This window comes from Misgurnus anguillicaudatus, unplaced genomic scaffold (genome assembly GCF_027580225.2).
Source record: "Misgurnus anguillicaudatus unplaced genomic scaffold, ASM2758022v2 HiC_scaffold_33, whole genome shotgun sequence".
Lineage (NCBI taxonomy): Eukaryota > Metazoa > Chordata > Actinopteri > Cypriniformes > Cobitidae > Misgurnus > Misgurnus anguillicaudatus.
The window spans coordinates 5,529,801-5,551,126 of record NW_027395283.1 but is presented as its reverse complement, the minus strand read 5'-3'; the positions used below and the strand labels follow the sequence as shown (position 1 = coordinate 5,551,126).

At 37.9% G+C, this 21,326-nt stretch overlaps 1 protein-coding gene across 1 annotated transcript in view; it reads right to left on the bottom strand.

Annotated features, from left to right (window-relative positions):
* Positions 1 to 3,629: 3,629 nt before the first annotated feature.
* LOC129438991 (protein NLRC3-like) overlaps positions 3,630 to 21,326 on the bottom strand; it is a 267,541-nt gene continuing 249,844 nt past the window's right edge. The window contains exons 9-11 of the mRNA XM_073865735.1: positions 13,932 to 14,105; positions 4,608 to 4,781; positions 3,630 to 3,651 (exon numbers count right to left, since the gene is read on the bottom strand). Coding sequence (XP_073721836.1) covers positions 3,630 to 3,651; positions 4,608 to 4,781; positions 13,932 to 14,105 — 370 coding nt within the window. The remainder of the gene's footprint in view (positions 3,652 to 4,607; positions 4,782 to 13,931; positions 14,106 to 21,326) is intronic.

Here is a 21,326-nt window from a genome sequence, read left to right as displayed (position 1 = left end):
CACACATGTGGATTATACAGGACCCTTGAGAAAGATTTTGGTAGATTCTCATTCCAAATGGTTGGAAATTTATCCTGTAACAACTTCACAAACTACCATCATGAAAATTAAAATTCATTCAGTCACTGATTAGGTCACATGACATACACTCTGCAATGTGATTGGCTGGCTCAAAAAAATAAAAGTTAAATCAAATATAAATGAGAGCACAACACTTATAAATCTTAACACACACATTTCTATTTGATCATTTCAACAGAAGAAAATTCATCCAGCAAACATAAATGAGTTAAATGTCATGATGTTTGTTGCTGGTTTTGTTAGTATATCTTCAATCATATCATCAGTTGGACAGTATCTCAGACTAATTCTGTCCTCCTTTATCACAGACCTCACAAAATGACATTTAATGTCCACATGTTTACAGGATTTTTTGCTGCCGCTATGACACCCTGATTGTCTTCATAAACTCTAGATTGATATTTCAGTCCATCAATGTTTTCTAACACTCGTGTACAGTCACAGTTAATGTCATAAACTCAGCTTCACATGTGGACAGTGTAACAGTAGGCTGTCTTTTAGTCTTCATGAGATTAATGGATCATTTTTGTTCATGTTAAAGCAGTAACTTCAAGTACTTCTTCTATCAATTATATCAGCTGTCCATACAGTGATTTTTTCAGTTTATACAACAAAGTTTTGTACAACTGATGTCTTCACAATTAATATCAGTAAAGTTTAGATTATTGAATATGTTTATTTCATGTCACAGAGAGAGAGAGATTCAGAGAAAGATGAAAGAGAGACAGTGAATGACTCGATCTGTTTCACACATAAATTCTGACAGCTTGTGTTTACTCTTAGTTTTACATCAACACTAACAGAAATGTTTTACATCAGCAGGGGTAAAATCATCAGTTTATAAATGTATTAAATATTACTTTTGAGTTCGGGTTTGATCCAGAATGACTCTTTTGATGCAATACAATCAAAGTCCACGAGATGTCGCTGGTGTACAGACTGTACTGACATGAATGAGTGAAGAATGAAAGCACCATGAGATGTAATGCACATGAGATGAATTGTCCTTAAGAAAATCAAGCATGACTTAACTATAGTTAGCATAGTTTTATGTTTGTTTTATTTGTAGTAGGTCTTTGTTATCAGTACTCACATCAAAAGCCTTCACCGGAAATGTGTAGACAGAAGCTGAGTTAGGATGAAGATTTACCTCCAACACTTCAAAGTCAGATTTGAATAAAGTTACAGATCAGATCCTGTACTGAATAATCAACTCATATGGTTAAGAGGAAGCAGGGCCGGGTCTACGGGGGGGGGGGGGGTTTCTTCTGCCCCCCCAAAAATATCCAGCCAACCATAAAATAACGGAATCTCTTTAAACATAAAACGTCTTCTGTTAACAAACACTAGTGTTTACAGCTCCCGCCCACTATCGTCTGAATAGGTTATTCAAGCAACAGAGGTCTCTTCAGCAGTATTTAAGTCACAGGAAAAGTACTACTGTTCTCTATGACGGTAACTAAAAAAAAACGCATCTTTAAAATATATATCAAAAACAATGTAATTTAGTATTACATAAACGTAATAACACAACACATATTAAAGTGAAACTTTTTTTATAGTAAAACATGCCCAAAATAGCCCCTTATCCTTTCTTAGACTCACCTCATTATTTATTCATTCAAATACAACAGCCAATGGCAAGTCTCCAGGAGCATTTAATGTGTTTGTTTTAGACGTAGTTCTGTTTATTGAAATTAGAATATGCAGTTTGGTTGTGGCATACTATATAGTAGATATAAATGATATAAGATGGTTATACAGTAAATATACAGTATTGTAACAGCTGAGCATCGCGTGCAGTTTTAAAATCAAATTTTAGCGTTTTTTTCATCATCAGCTCATTCAGCTCGCGTTTGAGAAAAAACTTCACACACAAAAATCTACACACTTTTAGGTTCAGATGGAACTGTCACTCCACAAGGTCATCGTAAGGTAAAACGTTGTATTTTATAATGTTGCGTTGTATTATAATATCTAATTTGCTGTGTTATGAACAAGCAGTGTGATTTATCTTTGGTCTCGTCGCAAATCACACTTACAGTATTTTAGGGCTTGTGCTTTTGTCTGGTGCTGTTATAGGCAAACAGGATAACCTTTGACGAATTTGTCATGCATGTCAATTTGCTTTCATGATGTTTCAAAAAAGATTATTTAAAGCATTGTGCTTTGTTGTGATATTAGAGGTTGCTGCAGCAGCATGTATGATAGGGTCAGGAATTAATGAATATATAGCTTATCACATTGAAAATGCTTTATTTTAAATGAAGAAAATGTTTGAGAAGTGGAAATAAAGTGCCTAACAAGTGTTTATTTAGAATAAAGGCATATGTTGGGTAGGTATAAGAATGGCTTTAAAGGAACACGCCCACATTTTGGGAATTAAGCTTATTCACCGTATCCCCCAGAGTTAGATAAGTCCATACATACCTCTCTCATCTCCGTGCGTGCTGTAACTCTGTCTGACGCAGCCCCCGCTAGCTTAGCTTAGCACAAAGACTGGAAATGCATGGCTCCAGCTAGTATACTGCTCCCAATAAGTGACAAAATAACGCGATCATTTTCCTATTTATGTGTTGTGATTTGTATAGTCAAACCGTGTACAAATAACAAGGTGATATGAGACACAGCGATCTTTTAACAGTATACATACTGAGAACTATATTCTCTGAAGACGAAGCACTGCCGCATGGGCGGAGTGATCTGCTCGCAGCACACGAGAAGCCCCTGGTGAGGAGCAGAGAATTCGGTCAGAGTTGTGCAAATCACTCCGCCCATGCGGCAGTGCTTCGTCTTCAGAGAATATAGTTCTCAGTATGTATACTGTTAAAAGATCGCTGTGTCTCATATCACCTTGTTATTTGTACACGGTTTGACTATACAAATCACAACACATAAATAGGAAAATGATCGCGTTATTTTGTCACTTATTGGGAGCAGTATACTAGCTGGAGCCATGCATTTCCAGTCTTTGTGCTAAGCTAAGCTAGCGGGGGCTGCGTCAGACAGAGTTACAGCACGCACGGAGATGAGAGAGGTATGTATGGACTTATCTAACTCTGGGGGATACGGTGAATAAGCTAAATTCCCAAAATGTGGGCGTGTTCCTTTAATTTATCTATAAGTGAAATAATAGATTAAATGCAGTGTACACATTATTAAAATATAGCTATATGTACACCTTTGCATTCATATCACATGCTTGCCTGATTTGATAAACTGTGACTTAATGTGTAAAACTACATTAAGTGTAATCATTATAACATTATAAATCATTATAAATCTAATTGCATCTACTTTTAAAATTTGAACGTGCAAAAGGACATATAAATGGCCCTTTATTTTAAGACACAGCCTATGCAAAATAATATTGGATTGAAACATCCATAATTTTAGTGTATGAATCATTTTTGTCAAGAAATGGCTGCCCACCCAAAAATCCTGACTGCCCCCCCAGTCCAGCAAGCCTAGTACTGGGCCTGAGAGGAAGTGATGTCACTATTGTGTCTTCTTATTCACCAGCAGATCATACTGAAGATCAGACATCTTTACTGCCTCTGTTCATAAACCCTGAATAAAAATGAAAGAGAAAGTCAATCAGATATGAGATCATCATCAGTGTCAGATGAAGAGATAGAAAAACAAACTATTAGTGCTGTCAGTCAGTGATAGAAATGAAATCTTCAACATAATAAACATGTCAACAATCTGTTTATCACATACACATGAGCTACAACAATACAAAAACACATTTCATCTATTTCCTCTGAATATTTGATGTCAATGTAAGAGATGAATGTATTGATATGTATGTAGTATAATATAATGACACACTGACAGTTTTATGAGTTCACACACAAACAGTAAGAAAATGAAGGTGATGCTTTATTTTAAAAGTCCTGGAGGTTGACAGTCGTGTAAATAAAGAGAAACAGCATCAATGTCAAAGCTCGACAGAGAGTTGTGTGAAGTGTCCATCAGATTTTAAGAGTTGACTTTCTCTTCTTTTTTTCTAATCTTCATCTCTATCATTTATCATCTGTACTTTGTGTTTATCTGTTGTGTATATATTGTGTTTGTGTTGTTATTTCTGTCTGTATTCTGATGATTTGATAAATAATGCTTAAAACATGAAATAAAAACCAAGTTGTTATAAAAAGACTTTAAGATGAACATCTAGTCAGTGTGCATAACTATAGAGGTGTCGGCCTATCAAACAAACCCCATTAACAAACATCATATATAATGTGTAAGAAGAGTAAGATCACAGTATTAAATCCTGGAGTGAACAAACTCAACATCACAGTTAGTAAACAGACTCAGACATTGGATTGAATTCTTATTGTGTTGATCTGACAAAGCATCAAGTGTTGTTCATGTACACTTCATATTTTCTGTTTGTTGGGTTTAAATGATACACAGCCTATAACAGCAGCAGATCAATTTACATTTATTTCTATATTCTAGGATTTAAATGACACTGCATGAGTTTACTTTAAACATTTATTTAAATGAGCTCTACTCACCATACTGTCTCTAGTTTATAATGTGGATCATCTTTTAGATCAGAGATCAGCTTCACTCCTGAATCTGTGAGTTTATTATAAGACAGATTCAGATCTCTCAGGTGTGATGGGTTTGATCTCAGAGCTGAAGTCAGAGCAACACAACCTTCATCTGTGATATCACACTTACACAACCTGTAGAGAACAGAGACTTTATGTGAATTATGCAAAACTACAAAGTTTGTCCACAAATCTCTAACCTCCATCTCTTCATGTAATGTTCCTCTTTCAATCCCTCAGTAACTGAGACACTGTGTGTTTAAATGTCAAATAAATCCATCACACAGCTGACTATTAGTGTTAGATGTCCTAAACCACATGAACATTTCTTCATAAATCTGTATTGAGTTCATGACTCACACTTGTAATTCTCATCAAGTATTTGATGTAAAAATCTTCCTCTATTACAGGAGGAATATCAGCTGGAGATAACATAACTCTGATCTTACATTTAAAGATGTTACAGTGTTTAAAGATCAATTTCACTCAATCTATACTGTAAAAACATTATTAATGTGTGTGTCAGTGTCAATGATGGATCAATGTTTTTAATCATCTTTATAAAAACAACACGACGAGGAGAAAAACTCTTCATACACAATAATATCAGCAAAAATTTCATCAAAGAAACACCAAACTACATTTTCTGACATTTTAACAGAGGAGTTTTGTTGCACGTTGTGAAGGAAATTAAAATGAATCATAACTAATTATAACTAACATGTCTTTTCAGGTTTGACCATTTGTACTGTATGCTTTTGATAACTAAATGTGTTGAAATAGATGAAGTACGTGTAGTTAAATTATTTCAATTTAAACCCCCATGACTTGTTAAAGCTGAGGTCATCAAAAAGTTAAATTTTGTTTTGTCTGCATGGTAACAGAGAGGAGTTTCTGAATTGCAGATATGAAGAATAAATCATATTAGAGATAAATGATGTGACTTTGTCTTGTATCTATCCTATATAAACTCTTTTATTCTTTCTGATGAGGACGATTCAGTCGTGATTAAATCATATTCAAAGACATTGACTGGAGTCTGTCAGGTTGAACACATGATCTTATTTCCTCAAGTGTTTGTGTTCATTAGGGGTGGGAATCATTTGGACCCTCATGAATCGATTCAGAATCAACATATATCATTAATATGTTAACCAGCATATCGATATGTAACTGTAACTGACATATCGTCTAATCATCATCATTATACACAGTGATTTTGGCATTATTACTGTATTTATCTATTGCAGTGCACCCAGCGTCTCCATCTGAATAATAAATGATGTTCATATTTTTACAGAACTATATTCATGTTCTTATCTATATCTAAACATTTAGCAGCAGGTTTTTGGAAACACTATTAGCACATCAGATGAGTTTGTAAATGAAAGGCGCTGTTTCTTCCTGCCGCTCACTGAACAGAGAAAAGACAGATGAAGATCATGCCAACATGTATTTTGTTTTCTTGCAGTTTAGAATGAGTCAAATAGGGTTAGATGTATTTGTTTTTTCTTTCTCTACTGTTCGTGTAAGCTCCGCTGTGGATGCTCGTGCGGTGCGCTCTCTCAAGCTGTCCGTGTGCAGCACCCCTCCCACAGTTGAGTTACGTCTTTTGGTTCTGATAACGTCACGTTATTATTTTGTAAAATAACTTTTAAGAATCAATTCTTGACATTTGTGAATTGATTAGGAATCGTCCACATCATGATGCATCAAAGAATACATCGGGGACTCTTCGGTGTTTGTCTTCTGTGGACACCTGGTGAGGATAAATGTCTTGTGTGTGTTGTCTACACGGTTATGTAACTTCAGTCAGTCAGGTGTGTAGGGGAAATCTAACAACACAACATCATAATTATTCATGAGACTGCTGATGTATCTGCTTACTGATCACATTAGTATAAAAGTGTATTACATCATTTTTAAAAGTCGTTAAACCCATGTCAAGAAGCGGCACAAGTGGCACAACAGGATAAGGAGGGTGGATGATTAGAGAGGGATACCCGCTTCGTCTATATTACTGACAGTTTGATAACTTAATTATTAGTCTATTTTACGGATAACTTAAACCATGTTAAAATAAATGTTACTGGAATAATTTGATTAATGTTCCATTTGTATATAACGTGTTGTCTTTCTTAACATTGTAATGCACCTTTGCGTTAAGTGGAAAATCGATCCCTGAGCGATCGATCAAAGTCAAAGTACCTTTATTGTCCCACAAGGGGAAATTGGATTGGAAATTGGCCCCCAGGGGGTCCGCGACGGAACTGCAAGGGGTCCGCCAAATGATGTTTGACCATAAGCTATTTTTTGCTAAAAACGTAAAATATATGTACAAAAAACGTTACATGTCCCCTTTAAGTTGTGCACGTGCGTGGCCGCGAAGGCGCGCGTTCAGTTTAGCAAGCGGAGCAAAATAAAATATCTGAAGATTATTAATGTACACTCAGAAAGCAGCACTAGCGACAAAAAAGGCATCATAAAACAGGTAAATCTTATAGGCATGTGTGTCTTTCTTTCAGAAAGTTATTTTAGAATCAGTGCGACATTGTCTCATCTAAGTTATATTTCTGAACTTGGCCAGCTGTTTCACGCGGTTCAGATTTAAAGCGCTAACTCAACAGGCAAATGACACCACACCGCGTCTGCATTATAAACTTTGACAAAACTATCGCTCGCATTTAAAAATGTATGAAACGCGCACCGTGATGGTGCTTTGTGCAAGATTCATAGTCAGGTTGAAATCTGCCTCTCAAAAAGTTGCCCCAAAGAGATGCACGCGGACTTATTGCATGATTTCTCCTGAGTCTGATATGAAGCTATGCAGAAAATAAACCTGCGTTACTCAAACTCATGACAATGACGATACACGAGAAAGGCAACAAACCTCTGAATTATAGCACAACCTCTATCCCCACCAGAATAGAGAGTCTTTGTGCCATTCACCATGATCAGTCATCTTTATAAACTAAAAGCCAAGGTTCAGGTAAATTCACAGTAAAATGAAAATCTATTACACTGCAAATACCTTAAAATAACATCATATTATTATTATTATTATTATTATTATTATTATTATTATTATTATTATTATTATATTATTATTATTATTATATTCATATAAAAACTAAATCTACTTTAACAAAAAAATATGCATGTACAACAACAGCATAATAGTGCCAATGTACTGTCCTAATATAGTATGGCTGTGTGACAATATGTTTTGTTTCTATTTATAAAACAGTTCCAGTCCTTGATTCTGATTGGTCAATACTTTACTCCACTTTGCGTTGTGCCTAATACGAAAAGGCAGCCTCTCATACCTTACTGATTACTTAAATATCAGTTTTACACATTTAGTATCAAGGGGTCCCTGCTCCATGCCTCTCTCATCTAAGGGGTCCCCGACCCAAACAACGTTGAAGACCCCTGCTCCACATAATACATAAACATACAACAACACAAACTGACCAACAGAGATAAAATTCACATTATCGCCCCAAATTACATACTGTGCAAATAACAATTTCACACATAAATATGTAACATAATCAAGTGCAAAAATGCAATTTGTGCAAATTATTCTAAAGTGCTAAGTGCCATTAAGGAGCCTCACAGCTGATGGAATAAAAGATATTTGCATCCTCTTTGTTCTGCATCTAGGAACCCGATAGCGCCACTCAGAGGGCAAAAGCTTAAACTCTATTCTAAGGGGGATGATCCTGTGTTTGAGCTATAACTCTAGCTTTCCTCTGGACCTGTTTTATGTATAACTCCCCAGGTTGGGCCTGACCTCTCCTGGAGATCTTGCTCGCCACTTTAACCAAACTTCCGAGTCTATTTTTGTTTGTCAGAGAGAGGCTTCCAAACCAAGCAGCAACACAAAAAGATAAAACTGATTCAATAAAAGCACAATAAAACAGAGTCATCAATTCTGAAGAAACATTAAAAGAATTCATTTTCCGAAGGAAATACAATCTTTGTTGGATTTTCTTTGATACAGCGTCAACCAAGGGTTCAAAACACAGTTTGTTATCTAAAATGACTCCAAGATATTTGTATGTCTCCACAAGATCAATATCTATGCCTTTAATGACCGAAACTGTAGGTGAAGGCGGTGACCTGCGGAAGTCAATGATCATGTCCTTGGTTTTGGATACATTCAGCTGTAAAAAGGAACTATCACACCATTCAACAAAGTCATTGAGGACTGGCCCATGGTCCCGCTCATCCCCTGTTAGCAGGCTGACAATGACTGAATCATCAGCGAACTTAAGAATGTATCTGTCCTGATACAAACTGTGACACTGGTTTGTGTACAGGATGTACAGGAGAGGAGACAGACAGCAGCCTTGGGGAGAACCAGTTGATGTAAAAATACCTTCAGATAGGTTGCCATTAGCCCTCACACTCTGTGATCTATCAGTTAAAAAATCCAATATCCAGCCCACCAAATTTAAATCAAGGTTAAAATCCGTAATCAGTCTATCAGCGAGCAGGAAGGGCTGAATGGTGTTAAAAGCAGAAGTAAAATCAACAAACAGAAGTCTGACATGAGTCTTTGCTCTATCCAGGTGACTAAAAATGTAGTGGAGTAATGTAATCACAGCATCCTCCACGCCCCTACCAGACCTGTATGCAAACTGAAGTGGATCTAACGAATCTCCCACCTGTGATAGGACAGCTTTTTAATAATTTTCTCGAAACCTTTCATAACCAATGAGGTCAAGGCTACAGGTCTAAAATCATTCAAAGATTTAGGGGAGCTGCACTTGGCTATAGGCACAATAATGGAGTGTTTCCAACTTTTCGGTACTCTTTGTTGTGACAAGGACAAATTAAAAATGAACTGAAAAATGTAACAGAGTTGATCAGCACATGTTCTTAATAATTTCCCACAAATGCCATCTGGCCCAGGACTTTTTGATCTAGTGTGCCTGAAAATATTAGCCACAGTACTACTCTCAATAGTAATGGATGGAGCTGCCAGTGTGCTACCCCTTATGTCAATCATTTAATCGCTAAAATCAAAATTGTCAAATCGAGATAAAAATACATTAAATTCATCAGCTAAATGTTTATCAGATGAAAAACCATCCAGGGCAACTCTATTGGCGTTCTCAGTAGACCCAATCAATGTGTTCATACCTTTCCAGGTTTCCTTCAAATTGTTACTCCTCAACTCAGCCTCGATTTTATCCTTATATCTCAGTTTAGCTTTTTTAATTTCCACCCTAATCTCTTTTCTCACAGCCCTCCCTGCAATCTTATCACCTTCATTAAAGACAGTTTTTCGTTTAATTAACAGTTCTTTGATGTCCTTAGAGATCCACTGCTTGTTATTTGGGTAAACCTTAACTTCCCTATTCGGGAGAACAGAGTCTTTACAAAAAGAGATGTAACTGCTGACTACGTCAGTAAGTTCATCAATATCAGGACAAACGTCCTGAAACACTGTCCAGTCTGTGCACTCAAAACAAGCTTGTAACGCTAAAGAGCTGTCCTCAGACCAAACCTTCACCTGTTTGCTAACAGGCTTCTCCCTCCTGAACACCGAGGTGTAGGCGGGTATGAGGTGGACAGAGTTATGGTCAGAGTCTCTGAGCGCTGGCCCCACCTTGGATGTATATGCGCCTTTAATGGAGCCATAGCACAAATCAAGAGTTTTATTACGACGTGTGGGGCAGGTTACATACTGGTAAAAGTTGTTCAGAGTTTTCTTTAAGTTGCAATGGTTAAAATCGCTGAGAATAAAATTAGGAGCGGCAGGGGAGATGGACTGAAGTTTGTTTACGCTTTTGAAAACAATACCCGCAGCGGACTTGGTGTCAGCTTTAGGGTGGATATAAACCACAGTCACAAAAATCTGGGGGAACTCCCTGGGGAGATAGTACGGTCGTAGTGACACAGACATCAGTTCGATGTCAGGATGACATATCCGCTCTCGCACAGTAATATTGCTACACCACCTGCGATTTATGTACAAGCAGACCCCTCCTCCCAGCGTTTTGTGTGTTACCTCACTGTCCCGGTCCAGGCGCAGAGGAGCTCCAAAACCACTAATCTCTAGTGCCGGGTCTGTATCCAACTCGGTGAGCCAAGTCTCTGTTAAAGGCATAAGACACGCCAGGGCTCCACACTGCGACCAAATGGTCGCATTTTGCGACCAAAATTTGAGAGTGTGCGACTGAATTTTACATCCAGTCGCACATGTGCGACCAGTAAATTTGTGCGATTACCATGAATTTACCAGAATGAATTTACCAGCAAATACAAAAATGTGCTGTTCACACATGCAGTGACGTTCCGTCTTTTTACCAGTAAGACATCATTCACACATCAGTATCAAAATACCGGTAAACTCGGAGAGAAAGCGGAAGTTACCTGTGGCACGCGGCCGGCGAGCTCCGTCCGTGTCGTATTTGTAAACGGCGGGTTATGACTTAATATCCACGGTCTGATTGGCCCGCCCGATCTGTCAGCGCGGTCTGACGTCATCTAAATGCCGGTAATGCTATATTTTTCGTTCACACACAGCGCTTACCGGCAAATTACTGTTAATCTTACAACCTGTCTTACTGGTAAATTGGGAGCACTGATTTACCGGAAAGGTTCTGTTCACACATGACATGTTAACTGCAATTTACCAGTAAATTACCAGTAAAGACTGTATGTGTGAAAGGGACTAATGAGACGCGAGCGCACACAAATACACACACAGCAGGGGTCTCCAACACGTCGCTCGCGATCTGCCGGTAAGTTAATTGCAGGTAGCTCGCTGGTGGGTTTATGTATTTATTTTCTGGGGTTATGGCGGCATTTGGATGTCTGGTTAGTGTTACAAGCGCCTGTGGTAGTAAAGACTGGGTACGTTTGACGTCGCGTTGAGCTGTGTAGACTTGCGTATATGACATCAGTAATTTAAATTGTATGATTCAAAAACAGTGCTTCTCCTAAACTGACGAGGGGTTTCAATTTAAAGCATGCGCGCAGCCTGTCTCTCTCAATGCTTCTTAAATACTTGCGCCCGTTTCCGCATTGCAAGACTTTGCGCGCGCGTCTTCCACAACAGACAGGTGTTTAAACTTGACCCACACCTGCAGCCTGTGTCTCTATGCTTATTAAATACTCCCGCCTGTCTCCGCAAGTCCGCATCGCAAGACTTCACACCCGCGTCTCCCAAAACGGATGATGCGTTAAAACTTTACACACACACGCCCAACAATGCTTACAAGCCTGGCATCTTATTTAAAACAAACTGAAATACCATTTAACTTGGTTGCTAATGTCACTTGAATAAAATGACATGACATTTAACGCATTTGGAATTTATATTCATTTTAAAAATCCCAAATGTGTAGCTATTTAATATTTTGATAGTTATGAAGTTGAGTATTACAGTTCTTTGTTTACAAAAAAACAAACATGCATTCAAATCTTTCCAGTTAAACTCAGTCACCCATTTAAAAATTGTAACTTGTTGTTAAAGTTGCAGCTATAATGAACCTATTTATTTAAATACTGTTTCAGTGTTCATTTCATTAATATGTGTAAAAATAATATGCAAAGTGTTTTCTATTAAAATAATTTTTTTCTGATACACGTGTACACAAAAACTCAAACTGAATTTAAGAGGTATGATACATTATCTAAGAGATTTAGGTATTATGTGACACAAGTAGCTCTCGACCACTTTTATTTTTTTAGAAAGTAGCTCTTCAATGAAAAAAGGTTGGAGACCCCTGGTCTACAGTGTCACCGTCGGATGATGATGCAGAGTTACATACATTTAAGTATTGTTTATAGCTGTGAAATGACCGAAAGGTTACTAAGCACTTTATTACTAAGCACTTTTTTATTCTGAATGTATGGTATTTTGTTTACTATTTGTACTCTCATGGCAGTGATGGTGCTGTCAGTTTACCTTGTTGTTGCATCTTCAAAAGTGCAGAATAAAATGTGACACTGAATTTGAAACATCACATTTGTAATTTCTGCATCTATTATTAAAGAATTTATTAGCAATACAGTGGAAATTAGTAGATTTGGTTAGCATGTTGATTTACGTTGTGCGCCCCTAAATTTTCTGGTTGTGCCCCTAAAATTTTCAGTTGGGGTCCACTGTGCTCCTAGTGAAAAAAGTTAGTCTGGAGCCCTGCACGCGTCCCTGTAGTCCCGCAGATGCAAGACATTTGTCCGTAGTTCCTCCGCCTTATTCATCGCAAATAATTCAGCACCTTCACTTGGGACAGCGACATTGTTACGTCGAACTTAGAGGCAGGGTGTTAAGAAGCTTCCTAATGCTGAATTTACACCAAACGCGTTTTGGGCGTCAAAATCACGTGTACCGCGCCTAGTTTGCCGCTTGAACACTGTGAATGCATTCGCGCGTGTAGAGCGGAGTAGACGCGCGGAAAAAGCAAGCATTTGACACACGTCCGAAGCAAAATCCGCTTCTTGTGGGAGGGGCAACTGCTGTGCGAGTGTCTGTTTGCAAGATGACTGATGTTGATTGTGCATTTATCAAGAGAGTTACCAGTTTGTATTGGGTAACCTTACTATAGGGGGAAAATAAACAGCGCGGGTCGATAAACGTCACGTGACTCAAAAGTGTGTATTACAACTTACCAGGTTGCCCAAAGTCCTTACTGACACTCTTCCAAGCGAGGTCCTTTTTATTCCTGTCTCCTCTATAGAAATAAGAACTTGTGTCATATAGCTCCGAGTGACTGCTTGAGTGAGTGACTCTGGCCGGGGCTGCCACCACAGCAGCAGGCAGGCTCCTGATTGGTTAAAGCGGCGTGAAATTCCGCCAAAGTTCAAATTTTTCAACTCGGGCGTCAGCCGCAAATACGCGTGAACCGCAAAATGCACAATAGCACCATTCGCGCATACCGCGCACAACGCTCAATTCGCGCGAGCTTCACGCGCGAATGAGGCGGAAACGCATCTCACGCTCCGCGCCGAACGCCTCTTCCGCGCCGCAGGACCTCCTGACGCGCGTCAACGCGTCTGCACATTGACTTAACATTGAAATCACTCGCGCTTCACGCCTCTACCGCGGTTGGTGTAAACGTACCATAAGAGACACTTTGGGGAACACACTTAGGAACACAAACAACTTTGGTAAGATATATCTTTTTGAGTCTTCTTAGCCCGCTAAGAGTGAACGTTATCGGGGAAGCGGGCCCAGATACTTTACATTTTAGTGTGTTTTTTTTCATACAGTTAATGTTTAACTAAACCTCAGTACATGTGTGACTATCAGAGAGATGATCTTACTCCAGTATCTCCAGTTTACAGTCAGGATTCTTCAGTACATCAGAGATTATCTTCACTCCTGAATCTCTTAGATTATTATTAGACAGATACAGTTCTCTCAGGTGTGATGGGTTTGATCTCAGAGCTGAAGTCAGAGCAACACAACCTTCATATGTGATATCACACCTGCTCAACCTGTAGAGAAGAGAGACACACAGTTTGTTCACACACAGATCAAATCTACAGTGAGTTGAATTTGTTTCTCTTCTGTCATCATTTAGTGTTTATGGACATTTTCATTTTAGTTTCATTTAGTTTCATAGTGTTTGTGTTTTACTGAAACACATCAGTGAGATTTACAAGGAAATTAACTTCATCAGTTTATGTTTATATTAACTGTGTGATTTATTTTTTATACAGTAATGAAATCAGATTTCTCTCATCAGACATCACTAAATGTTCACTTATGTTTTTATTTCTGAATGATTTTTGTTTTTTACTTTTGTTCATAATTCAATTTTAATGTTTTATGTTTGTGACTTTCAGTAAGAGTTAAAGTGTTGTGATGAATGTTGAATAAAATCAGCTTCATTTATCAAATACATTAATGAGATTAAATTAAAATAAACTATTCAACATTTAAAGTGGACCAAAACTTTTTATAAATGTTGTCTTTGAGTTTTGAACAATACTTGTCTGAGGACATCTTAGGGTGTTTTCAGACCTGAGTCTATGTTTCAGAACCTGCTGCTTTTTCTCTTTGGTTCAGTTTGTTTAGTCATATGTGAACACGGCAGGGGCGGACTGCTTTAGTCTATGCTCACAGCAGCCACAACTACTAGATGAAGATCAATAAAACACTCCCAAGAGGTTCACAACAAGATTACAATTTGCCCGGGATATGTTGTGCTGTTGGCGGCAGGGGTGCCGCTAGCAATTTTGGGCCCCCACCATACCCATTTCACACCAAACATACAATCCAACCTACTGAAGCTATTCAAAATCTTTGACTGCAATTTAATAATACAGAACTATTTCTTTTGCTATTGTTTTGACCACAATTAAGAGTATTTATAGATACTTACAATGCAGCTAAGATAATTTATTGCGCAATGTAAATTTAATTGAAAAATACAGTACATTAATCAAATAATCAGAGAAAATGCAACATTATTAAACATAGATTAAAGATAATTGTGACCATGCCTGTAAAAAACCCAGACGATGTATTTATTTGAGTATTACTGTTTTCCACATAAAATCATCCTACATAATGTAAAGAACATTTTGTGAAAATATAAACTTGATATATTTAATGTTGACTGAGTAATGTCATGTCAGCGATTGAAATCATAGTGAAATTAATGCTTGAAATTAAACTGTGATGCTTTTTATTTCACAATAAGATTTGAGGCTTTAGTCTGATTTTCAGAGACCGTCTCAGTGACATACTGTATACTTGAGCTGTTACACACACCAATAACATTATAACATTTAAAAATGGCGAACAACAACAATGCATCTTTTCTATACATTTACCTTATGCCTCAAATAAGACTGGGTCAAAAATGCTTGACCAAAGCTTGTATTATAATTATTAGCATTATTTATAAGGTGAAGAACAGGTTTCACACACCAGCAGCTACACTAAAGCAAAAATAACAACAGATCATTAACGTGAACTCGAGAAAACAGCTTTACTCTTAACGTAAATGATTCTTCATACTGTTTATTAATCAACAGGACTCTAAAATGAAATGAAGGACAACTGTAGATAAACGTCTCCATCTCTCTAACAAACTACAACAACTATAACAGATTACGACAGATTGATTTCTTAAAGCTGTTGCAAGGTGAGAAGCTTTAATATACATTACTGGACTAGTTTAGCCTTTGTTGCATTTCTGTTTTATCACAATCAACTCAATTCTCAACTGCCCAAAAATCCTTCATTGGCATATTGCGTTACAAAACATTGGAGTGTATAACCGATCGCATTTCTAGTTTATGTTAATCAGCTTATACGGGCTACGTTAATTAAAACAGCTTATAAGGGCTGACTTTGTGTTAGAATCATAACATAAAACAGGGAACGTAAATCACTTTGTGTTTTTTTAAACTGGGGTGAACAGAGTGAAGACTTTACATTGGAAAGAAAACTGCATTATATTGCTCCAGCGTCACATTGTGTAAACTGCATTTATAGTAAGGAAGTGCACATATGCAGATATCATATAAATTAGCATCAAATACACACACCTTGTTCTCTTCTGAAGTTCACGCACACTGTGAGACCGTGGATTAAAGAAGGTGCTAAAACACAGAGTAAAGACGGGGCAGAGCTAAGAGGGCTCAGCTTAAGGGGATTGTGTGTGCGGCACAGTCCTTGGCTGAGGCCCCAAAAATTTCATGGGCCCTTAGAATCATATTACCACCCCCCCCCCCTTACAGCGCCCCTGGTTGCCGGTAACAACAGTCGTTAGAGGAACCCCGAACTACACTTGTATTCAATCCCAAAGGAGTTAAATCAGCAGAATAAAGGATTGCCTTCAATCAGAAGTGACCACTAAGATAACATAAATGCTGGCCTAATATTAATGAAGAGTAACATATAAGTTACAGCTGTCACTTATACTTACAAGCCTACAGTAATGGATTCATACGCCCTAAAACACTTTTTTCATAAACTTTTCACTTTACACATAACCTTTTAATATACGTTTATATACGCCAATGGACATTTTGACTTAATTATGAGCGTATGTGACCATCAAAGCCTGAAAGATCACAGTTCTGCATGTGCACGTTTGTTCCCACTGAGATGTTATGGACAGCAAACTTTCTTTTGTGTCCCAGCAACTTATTTTCAGGAGCAGATTAACCATATGGGCAAACTGGGCGAGTGCTCAGGGGCACTAACTGAAACCAGCAATAAAAAAAATATTTTATAAAATTACAAAAGTACTTGCTCTTTAAGATGTAAGTTGTTCATCTACTAAGTAAGCGTGACGTGCACAACAGCTATCTGGAAAATGATCGGCAGCAGCTAAGTGGCATAGCCAAAAAAAGTACATTAAGCCACTTTACACAAAATCCCACAAATATGCAGTTTTTTTCTCTGGTGCCGAGCAGTCTGTTAGCAGCACTAAAGATGATGTAAATTTATGCTCTGTTGAGCAATCAATTACTGACGGAGACACCACTGATCAAATAAACAGAAGTGCACCTGATGAGCCGAAGCATCCAGAAACAATCAACCAACAGCTAGACTTAAACTCCTACACCCAGACTGAGGTGGATGATGAAACTGACAATCGATGGTTTGCTGTTCCTGGTGATCTGGTCTTGTGGGGGTTCATCACAGAAAAAGTGAGGGAAGAGTAAACAACGTGGAGCTGCAGTCTATCAGAATCAGGCTGCCAAATATCCAACATCTGTACAAGATTGTGGATCGGGGGAAGAACACGTTCGCTTATAAATTAATTATTACAGTCTTGTCTCCAAAACAACTAAATTGTTCATAAGGAATAGCTACTGAACTTCCCGTCAACTGGATTGGTTTATTGCTATTCATGCAAACTTTTCTCCTCACAAAATCATACATTTATTACAGGCTTCTGTGACTGAAAACATCTTGAGAGGATATCTGAACACGAAAAGAGTGCAGATCACTGACGTAACATGCTTGCTTTAATAAACAGAGCAAAACAAATATCGAGGCCAAGACCAGACCTCTCCCATGTTGATCAGTTGACATTTATCTTTAGATTTGTTAAAGCAACACCAAAGAGTTTTGGCTCTTTGCTCCCTCTGCAGGTTAGAAGCGTAATTGTCCATTAGCACTGTCATAAATACTGAGGCATAGCTGGCTCTGATTGGATTGTAGGTCTGCCGTAAAGCAAGTTTTTGTAGTATTCACTCGGACTACAGGACCGCTACCCGACGGTTGGAAACTTCTTTAGTGCGGTTTTGGCCGATAGAGGGCTGCAAAGCAAATGTGAAAGTGCTGTTCACCCTGTTTAGAGTGGATGAACGACTGAAACTGTTTTGGAAGCGTTATTTTAAGGTAAAAAAAACTCTTTGGTGTTGCTTTAATGCTGAGGGAAGAGAAGTTAAAAAGATTCCTTTGATTTGAGCCCATCCATAGCCACACAGGTGCACGCCTTGCTGAGTGTTTACTAAAAATGGTGCAAGACTTGGGGTTGGACTTGTCAAATTGTCAACTACAATGCAATTAGAAAAACGCTTGCAAAAATTGCTTCAGATTGCAATGAAAAAGCAGACACAAGACGTGATGGTGCCGCACTCACTGGTAAGATAAATAATCTGGAAACGATGATAATGACTACACTGTGGAACCGGGTGTTAAGCAGATTTAAGGCAACAAGCGTTCATCTGCAAAAAGACAACATGGACTTATTCACTGCTGTTGAACTATTGCAGTCATTACACTTTTATGTTGGCATTACGAGAGCAGTTTGCTGAAATAGATGAATCTGCTCGTGCTCTCGGTGTTACTCAGACTTATCAATATGATGTTTACCACAAACGAAAGAGAAAGCGGTTTGTGGACGAGTCATCTGATGAAGATGAAGTATTATTTACTGATGTAAGTCAGAGATTTAAGGTCGAGGCATATTATGTCATTTTGGACAGACTAAAATCATGTCTGGCCAAACGTATTGATGCTTACAAAGAGGTCTATGATCTTTTTGGTGTTCTCTTTTGTAAGGACTGTACAGAAAGTGAATTGCACATAAGGGCTGATAAACTGTCATCACTTATCCAGTGGACCTAAATAAAACTTTGACTGATGAACTGATTGAGTTTAGACATTTTATCAAAGACAAGACCTCACCTGCACAGCTGCTGTAAATTATTGATCAGAATGAACTAAAGACAACATTTCTTAATGTTTTTGTTGCACTTATACTGTATTTAACTTTGTCAGTATCTAACTGTGAAGGAGAGAGGTCTTTATCTACTCTAAAGCGAGTGAAAAATGAACTTAAGACAACAATGACACAGAAACGCCTTTCTGCACTTTCCCTGCTTGTCATTGAATCTGAACTGGTTAGAGACATAGATTAAGAAGACATCATATGCCAGTTTGTTTGGTCAAAATCCAGAAAAGTGCAATTGTAAATTGTTTGAGAATTTGTGCATAATATCACTGCAATTGTTTTGTTTGTGTTGTTCAGTTCAAGCAATGTATCATTACACCACTGAGTAGTTGCACATTAACTACAGATGTTGTTATATGTCAGATTAAAGAGTTGTTTTTTTGTGTTTAATTTTACAAAAGTGACATGTTCATATTGATAGTTTCCTTGTGAAATGTAATAATTGCTAATTCTTACAAAATCTTATAAATTATTAAGTGGATTCTTGCATGATCATTTGTGAGGTGGGTCGGGGGCACCACAAGGTCTTAATACACCACTGCTTATTTTAAGAACTACAAAACAATACATTGTAATACATTTTGATATTGCTTCACCAGATCTTGCATATGAGACAGCAGGTGTGCCAAGCAGGTTATACGAGGACTTTTCATGTGTGTATCGTAATGAAAATAATGCATTATATTTTACCATTAAACTTCATGAATCTAGTAGAGATAATGTTTTTATGTGTACTCAGAAGATGTGATTCACTGTTAACTGTGGGGTTCAGGGCTGTTATGGTAACAGGATACAGCGTGATATGAGAGGGATTGATTATTCACGTTAGTAAATTAAAGCCCAAAATATTCACCAAGTTGTCTACTCTATTTATAATGACAGATATTTTATTTGATTTATTTTTATGAGACATTTTTAATTTCTGGAAATATTTAATACAGAATATGACAAATAATGCAGAATCACAAAAATTCAACATTTTGTTGATTTTGCGCTCTTCTGCAATTGTGAACAACTGAAGGGACTGACTGGCAGCCGACATCTAACTCCAGATTGTAAAATCAGTATTTTGTTTCTGGTAAGCCCTCAATTAAACTGATAAATGTGACCATTTAGTGCATTAGATATGTGTTCACTGCCAAGACGGACACAAATATGGTGGCGGTCATGGCAGAAGTGACCTCTTTGGTACCCATGACTTGCTTAATTAACCATGAACACACCTGATAGCTTTTTGTAGATGAATTCTGGTGAGCACGTCAACACCATTTAACACGAAAGTGCACCTGTTCCTATTTAAACAGCTTTTAATTGCTCTTCTCCACATAGGTTCAGGTTAAGAATGTTGTCCCACCTAAGTTTTGATTCCTACTTAAACAAATGAAGTAATATAACCACAGTTACAAAAAAGCCACACAATAATCCCGTAAAGCTGCTCTCTCTCTATCCTGACTAGACGCCGAAGCCGCCGCCAGGCGCCGCCATTTCCACCATTTAGAAGTTCAGCTGCCGCTGATAAAGTTTGGCTGAGCCGGATAGAATAATTTGCATCAAATAATAATTCTATCACATAGAGACATACACACACAAAATATATAAACCAATACACGAGATCTATTTTCCGACTGGTTTCATAACAGCACAGTCTTGTGCTCACTCGTTGCTACGATACACAGAGACCGTTTCTCAATCCAAAGGTTGCAGCCTGTGGAGGTCGCATATGCAGGCTGCATACGTCATCAAGCCTGGTTTATTTACGTTAACTGAGCATTACATTCGCAAGCCATACGCATATTACAACAATTTACGATTAACTAAGAATAAACTTTATAATTGTTAATATTTTGAAATAAGACAGTCTTGATGACGTATGCAGCGTAAAAATGCGACCTCCGGAGACTGCAGTCTTTGGATTAAGAAACGGCCAGAGACTCACAGTTAAAATTGCTACAGAAGAAGCGATGCATTTTTTTCTTGCACTGATCTAAATGCGGAAAGAAGCAAGAACAGTAATTTTGATCTCACTTCTCACATACTTTCCTAATTAGGGCCCGAGCACACCAGGGTGTGAGGACCCTATTGTTTTTGCTTCGTTTATTATTAGGGCCCGAGCACACCGGGGTGTGAGGACCCTATTGTTTTTGCTCCGTTTATTATTATTATTATTAGGGCCCGAGCACACCAGTGTGAGGACCCTATTGTTTTTGCTCGGTTTATTATTATTATTATTATTATTATTATTATTATTCCGTTTCTTCTCCAAAGTGAATCGCATTTTTGAGGGCCTAAATATACTCGAAAACTCATGAAATTTTGCAAACACGTCAGAAGTGGCGAAAATTTACATGTGGCATAGGCGCCAGAAGTGGGCGTGTAGAAATGGCTCAATAGCGCCACCTGCAAAATTTCAAAAGAACAGCCCCCCCACTACGAAAAACGTACAGATACGAAATTTGGTAGGATCATGTATCACCCCAAGACCTACAAAAAAGTCTCTTGGAGCGAAGCTCTA